Consider the following 6,986-nt stretch of genomic DNA (forward strand, 5'->3'; position numbering starts at 1 on the left):
TTATAGCCCTTATACAATGCTGCTATCTCTCCTGCTGTGCTATAAGCAATTCGTGTTCATGCTCTGCTAATAGTACTACGCCAAGGTGTTGATGTGGTTGAGCAGCTGCAGCAAGTGCGAGGCGTCTTGCTGTGCGTTGCATATCCAGTTCAGAAAACAGCTCTTGTGCGCAATCAGGGTGCACTTGCACAGGTGGACCCATTGCACCCGGGGCTCTGACGGCACTACATAGGCTGTGAGTGAGCGATGGAAAACCGTGTGGGTCGGCTGCGACGAAGGAGACGCACAGTCATAGTATTCCTCATCATATGTTACAATGTTTTCCTCACCTGCATTATCTACCCAAAGCGACGCTGCTGACACCTCCTTCCCATGCTCTTGTATGATCAATAGTCAATTTATGCAAATTTTGTCCTGCAACTGTACCCTAAGAAAAGCCGTCACAGACTGATTACGGTTGATCATGTAGTATATATAATAGGCAATATAATCTGTACGAATGGATTGTATCACGCTTGCGTGCTCGCGACGACGTCTGGGAAAAAGCTTCGCGAAATCGGATGGGGCGGGCGCAAGCCTACTGCACACAAGTTTGTTCGTGCCTTGGGAATTAGACTCATAGGCGCCGGCTGGCACATTAGCGCAAGCTCGGGTGCAATGGCTGATAGTCACATGACTTTTGGGCGTGCACGGTTCGGTCCATAACCCGATTCTAGGGGAATCGGAACTCGATAGCTTCGCTCATCGGAATCCCAACCTTACAGCAACCTTGTCCCAGAATCAACGCAGGCTATGTATCTCGGCAAAAGATCATTACTTTAATATGGATACTGCTGCTTTGAGCACTGTTGACATGCCACTTGCCTGTATAAACGTACAGATGCTCTCGTTCCTCGTACGTAACGCTGTGCCGTAGCTCACTTCACAGCCGGAGCCGTCAGAGATGCAGTACGCCTATCTGTCAGCCAGCCTTAATGGATCCCTCCTGATCAGGCTTCAGTTCTGCGACGTGTAAGTGCCCGCCGCTTACTTTGGCAGTTGGCCCTGATAAATGCTGTGAGGTTAGAGAGGTGATGGAGCTACATGCTAGGCCAAGACCGGACGAGCGGCGGCCAGTCTGTATCTTTGACCGCAGGCAATGTTTGTTCATTGCGCTACTTTTTTTCATGTTCAGGCCAGAGGAATCCTTGTATTTAAATAGAACAACTCATGAGTAGGGAGCAACTGCGTATACTGTCCTCCGGTATTCCCCTCCGCTCTCGACATGTCTCTTCAAGAATTAATACCCTTGCCACATCTCACCCTGCTGACGCTCCTGGCGTTGCTCAGTGCGGTGTTTATTCTCATTGCTGCTGGAATCAGCCGCAGTAAACGCGGCAACTGGGCACATCTTCCTCCTGGTCCAGCTGCGATGCCCTTGGTGGGCAATCTCTTCCAATTACCATGGAAAGACCTCCCCAGGTCGTTTGCAGCTCAATCCCATTATTATGGTGAGTTGCCACCTCCCAATGATTTTCTGGTATTTGCGCTCACATTTCACATCCCAGGTCCTCTCTATTATATGCGCATTATCAACAGACACTTCGTAGCGATCAACTCTTTGGAACTCGCCCAAGCGCTTTTTGATAAACGTGGGGCTACGTATTCTCATCGGCCGCGAATGGTACGCTACATCATGGTTATTTTGGACACAGTGCTCTACAACACTCGCTAGGTGATGGCGCAGGAGATCATCAAGCGCGACACGATGCTCTTCATGAATTACGGCCCTGAATTTACAAAGAGTCGCAGACTCATTTCGACATTCCTCAATCAGAAGATAGCGTCTAAGTACTGGCCTGCACAGGAAATCGAGTCGTTGAAATTTGTGCTGAGCGTGCGGCGCACGCCCGCGGATGTGCTCGAACTGACCAGATGGTGCGGAGACTAGTCGGACACGACTTCACGATCAGCGCTGACGAATCGTTTCAGGACGGCTACATCTCTCATCATACGTCTTCTCTATGGCATCGAAGTGAAAGACAAAGAGGATCCTCTGGTCCACCTTGCCGAAGACTTCGCACGGCTCACCAGCGAATCGACCAAGCCCGGTAAATGGCTAGTAGATTCATTCCCATCGCGTATGTCCTCTTAGCTTTTGCCCCCACTATACTTACTGTGTTCGTAGTGCGCCACGTTCCAGCATGGCTTCCTGGTGCAGGCTTCAAACGCTGGGCTAAATATGCGAAGGCCCGTATGGAAGAGTTCTCCTGGCTACCGTATACAATCGTCAAGAACAACATCGTATGCTATATTATCTGCCATATATTAATGGTGATTTTTACATATTGCAGGCCGCAGGCCGCATTACCGCATGCTGGACCGCTGAGAAACTCTTGGAGAAGACTGAGCCTCTTACCGCGCAAGAGGAGAAAGATATTCGCCACGCTGCGACCTCAATATACTCTGGTGCGTATCATACTACCGCGCTGTCCTGTAGCTCCGTATCCAATAACTTTCTTCACGGACGCAGGCGGTTCAGACACTGTAAGCTCAGGCGTCGGTACATTCTATACACATCCAATATCTGACGCTTGTATCAGACCCCAGCCATGATATGCACATTCATCCTCCTGATGCTGCGCAATCCCAGCGTGCAGAAAAAGGCACAGGAGGAAATTGACCGCGTAACGGGAGGTACATGGGTACCGGGCATGCAAGACTGCGAGATGTTCCCCTACGTCAACTGCGTCATCAAGGAGCTGTTCCGCTTCAACCCCGCCGTCCCTCTCGTCCCTCATAGTCTGCAAGAGGACGATTTCTTCGAAGGATACTTCATCCCGAAGGGGACGTGGGTGATGGCAAATATGTGGTGCGTTTCTGCGATGGTATTCCTTTGAATGTGAGCCTGATTACGTCGGACCTCTTGAAGGGGATTCATGCACGACGAGACAAGATACCCAGATCCAGACTTGTTTAGTCCGGAGCGGTTCGAAATTGGCGAAGGGAAGCAGCCCCAAGACGATCCGCTGGAGATAGTATTTGGCTTTGGTCGGCGGTACGTCCCTCCTTTCTTGGTGTACTACGCATCCGTCTAAATCAGATGCCACAGCTCCTGCCCCGGATACCTCCTCGCCCTCTCCTCTGTGTACCTGAACGTCATCCACCTTCTGTTCGCTTTCGATATCGTGCCGGCGAAGGACGCCAAGGGCCAAGAGATTATCCCGCCCGTTGAGTTCGGAGACGCCCATGTGTCGTGAGTAACGTTTTTCCGTTTGATCACTCGCGATAATTTGTTCATCTCGGGCGCAGGCACCCGAAGCCGTTCGTGTGCGACATACGTGAGCGGGATCCCGAGCGCATCATATGGCTCGAGCATGCACTCCAAAGTCTCCAATGACGAAACCGTATTTTCTTTACGCCATCATACCAATTTGTCGCAGGCGACATCATGTAGAGGCCATAGCATGGCGGTCTGCAGCCATAGAATACATTCGCGTGTACACGTACTGAATTGACTATGCTTATGGCGCTCAGCCTACCATGACGGCGCTCTGGTTGGCCGCTAAGGACGTCTTTCGCCGCGAACCACGGCTTCGATCTCCCATGCATCAGGCCCATCACTGCACGCCTCGCATATCACAGCCGGTGCATCGGAGCGTCGCTACTGCGTTCTGTTCCGCATCATGAGCATGCGTCCGAGAATGCGATCCCTACCCCTCGACAACTCTTCAGGCTGCAGTGCAGCGCTACGTGGCCTCTATTTAGTCTGGTGAAAGGGCACAGTGAACTTGCAGCACACCATGATCAAGACAGCGTATACTATCGACCTGCGCCCTCAGCTTCCATTCTATACGACAGGGAATCGTTACCAAACAGACCCGCCTCGGAACGTAGGATACACATTGATCCTATTGCACGCTACCGGGCTGCACAAGGAAACCTGGGAGCCTGTTATTCAGTTGCTTTTCGGTCTGTCGTCGAAGCACAGCGCACCTCAAGGGACCATTCGAGAGGCATGGGCGATTGGTAGGTTCTCTGCAGAGTCGATCGTGTCATCACACCTGATGCAGGGGTGTCTAGAGTGCCCAAATCACGGCCAGAGCGCCGTGCTCAATGAGAAAGAGCTCGAGCATACCTGCACTGAGGAGTGTAAGCATAAATAGCCCATTATTCAATTTTCTCTTAAAATGCTCAATGATGCGTAGGGGACGGATGGATCTATCCACGCGCGGTACACGCGTTCCTGGCGTCTTCCCCAAGCGGGCTGAACCTCTCAGAGCACAAGTTCATCGTCGCTGGGCACTCGATGGGCGGAAATGCAGCGTACGCACATTGATGTCCCGGTTAGGTGCAGCATGCTTATAGGTAGCATTAGAGTCCTGCTTACAGCCTTGACGCCACAACTCCATATCGAGTCCGTCGTCCTCTTGGACGGAACCATAGCCTCGAAAAGCCCAGAGCGGGACCACATGGACATAATCCTCGCGCAGCTTGTCTGGCCAAAGCCGGACGTGTGGCGCAGTCGGAAAGACGCTCTGAGATGGCATTCTTCTGCACCAGGATTCAAGAGCTGGGATAAAGCGGCCCTTGAGCTCTTCGTCGTAAGTCAAATGTCTGTGTGCGCTAAGCTCAGCAATGTGACTAAGATCGTTACAGGAATACGGCCTGAAAGCGCATCCCGCCTCCAAGTACCCACCACCATTTACGTTCAAGGGCGTCACTCTTGCGTGCAACAAGAGTTACGAGGCGGTAAGCAACAGTTGACCAACTAAAATCCTATCAGTAGCGTTTAACAACAACTAATTGCACTGACATCTCAAGGCCTGCTACCGCGCGAAAACGCATCAGGAAGAAGCCTGGGAACAGCTCCAGCACCTCCATGCATATGGTCCACCTGTGCACGTCATCTTGAGCGAAAAGGATGAGTTCAGGTGAGTATTAGTTCATGGTACTGGTATAGCGCTCTGGTGACAATGATCGCAATTTACTCTGCAGCGGCGCAAAGTTAAAGCAAGCATTGCTGAAAGGAAAATACCGCGGCGGTGCTGCAAGCGTCCAATACGTTGAAAATACCAGCCATATGGTTAGTCTGCATAGTGATTCGCACTTGCAAGAAGACTTTAATGACCTCATCTGTATTCAGTTTCCTCAACAACGCCCGGAGGCTACGGCGCGTGCCCTGTGGAAGGCTATCCAGGCGTCTTCAGAAAGGACTCCTGCTGCCAAGCTCTGAAACCTTCTGTCACCGTACTTGTAGCCTGACAAGACAGCTACACGTCAAATTTGCCATTAGCATAAGACGACGTGTCCCAGGAATAATTATTTAAGCTTACGTGAGAGAGGTTTTTTTGTGTACCTCAAAATGCAAGATTTGGTGGTGGCAGTTTCAGAGCTAGCCAAGCGAGACCGCGGCAGATTTCGAAAAATCAAAGCGCGATCTCTCCTCGACATCGGTGAGGGATCTGGAGTGTAGAAGTCTACTCATGCATTATTCCCCCGCAGATGCATTTTGCTTTCGCTTGACGATCTCCATCCTTAGGACCAATACAGCGACCTCTACTCAATTCAGTGCGCCCCGAAGATCTCGACACCAAGGTCCTAAATGAACTGCCATACCGCGCTGGAATTCTTCTGGAAGTAGCGGCCGGCGAGTGTGATATGAGCTCAACCGTTGACGAGCACCTCCTCCGCAACCTTGCCGCTTCAAATAATGAGGTCTGAGGCCGCTGAGATCTGAGATTTGAGACACTGCTGGCCTACGGACGCGTTCGGGCCTCCAGTCGCCGGTCAGATCTGTCAGAGCTTGTCTCAATGTCGCCTGCCTTCTTTGTGTCGCATTATGAGAATCATAATCATGCGCTAGAAACGCGTTATTTCTTGCGTCTCTGACCCTTTCAGCAGTGCTACGTGGCCTGCATTTAGTCTGCTGAAATTGGAGTGTAGTGAACTTATAGCGCATTATGATCAAGACAACACACACCGTCGACCTGTGCCCTCAGCTCCCATTCTATGTGGCCGGGAACCGTTACCAAATAGATCCGCCTCGGAGCTTGCTGACTAGCGGGATTAGAGTCTTACTGACAGCCTTGGCGCCACAACTCAATATCGAGTCCGTCGTCCTCTTGGACGGAACCGTAGCTCCGGCAGGCCCAGAGCGGGATAACATAAGCTCAGTCCCCGTGCAGCTTCTCTGGCTGAAGCCGGACGTATGGCGTAGTCGCAAGGATGTGCTGGAATGGCACTCTTCCGCACGGGGGTTCAAGAGCTGGGACAAGGCTGCCCTTGAGCTCTTCATCGTAAGTCGACTTTTCGCGTGGGCGCCGCTCAGTGATCTGACAAGAATTGCCACAGGAATACGGCCTGAAAGCGTACTGCGCTTCCAAGTACCCACCGCCGTTCACATTCAAAGGCGTCGGTAAGCAAAAGCTGCAGAGAAATGACATCCCGTCAGCGACGTTTGGTAACAGCTCATGCTCTGACATTCTCTTAGGTTTGCTACCATGCGCGAGCACATCTTGAAACAGCCTGGGAGCAGCTTCAGCATCCAAGAGTTTCAGTTCGGCGGCCTAGACACGGGAACTTATTATGTTACACCGGACTAGCCACACCGGCTTAGACGTTCATAAGCGCCCGGATCCACTAAGCGCCTTGGGGCCTGGCTGAGACACGGCCCTGGCTGAGACACGGTCGTGGCTAAGACACCGTGTGTCTAAGACATGTAATTAGCGTAATTACAATAAAACAATTGCGCAGGAAGCGTGAATCGAACCCACCGATTGCCCAATGAGCACTAACACCTGCACCACCAGGCCCTACACTGTAACCGTTAGGTATTGACCTAACAACCTTTCTCCAGCCACTCACGCGGCCGACGTCTCAGCCACGGTCCAGGGGCTTAGCCACGCAGAAACCGGCCCGCTCACCATCGCCTTTGTGGCGTCCCCTAGCTCATTCGGTTCGGTCCCGCCGCGCCGTACAGCTGGGCGCGTACCGCCTGCCACTCG

General features: G+C 52.1%; 2 protein-coding genes across 2 annotated transcripts; both read left to right on the forward strand.

Moving 5' to 3' along the window:
- Positions 1-1,264: 1,264 nt before the first annotated feature.
- PHACADRAFT_188057 (uncharacterized protein) lies at positions 1,265-3,502 on the forward strand (the record flags this gene model as incomplete). The annotated part of the gene is made up of 11 exons (XM_007400693.1): positions 1,265-1,490; positions 1,548-1,663; positions 1,715-1,917; positions 1,972-2,120; positions 2,168-2,283; positions 2,334-2,448; positions 2,480-2,526; positions 2,583-2,851; positions 2,912-3,037; positions 3,092-3,235; positions 3,292-3,502. The coding sequence occupies 11 exons, from the start codon at positions 1,265-1,267 to the stop codon at positions 3,377-3,379; spliced, it is 1,599 nt and encodes a 532-aa protein (XP_007400755.1). The 3' UTR covers positions 3,380-3,502.
- A 280-nt stretch (positions 3,503-3,782) lies between these two features.
- PHACADRAFT_152504 (uncharacterized protein) lies at positions 3,783-5,320 on the forward strand (the record flags this gene model as incomplete). The annotated part of the gene is made up of 8 exons (XM_007400694.1): positions 3,783-4,008; positions 4,063-4,131; positions 4,188-4,305; positions 4,358-4,583; positions 4,639-4,731; positions 4,804-4,913; positions 4,978-5,065; positions 5,126-5,320. The coding sequence occupies 8 exons, from the start codon at positions 3,783-3,785 to the stop codon at positions 5,213-5,215; spliced, it is 1,020 nt and encodes a 339-aa protein (XP_007400756.1). The 3' UTR covers positions 5,216-5,320.
- Between the last annotated feature and the right edge of the window lie 1,666 nt (positions 5,321-6,986).

This window comes from Phanerochaete carnosa, assembly GCF_000300595.1.
Source record: "Phanerochaete carnosa HHB-10118-sp unplaced genomic scaffold PHACAscaffold_11, whole genome shotgun sequence".
Classification (NCBI taxonomy): Eukaryota; Fungi; Basidiomycota; class Agaricomycetes; order Polyporales; family Phanerochaetaceae; genus Phanerochaete; species Phanerochaete carnosa.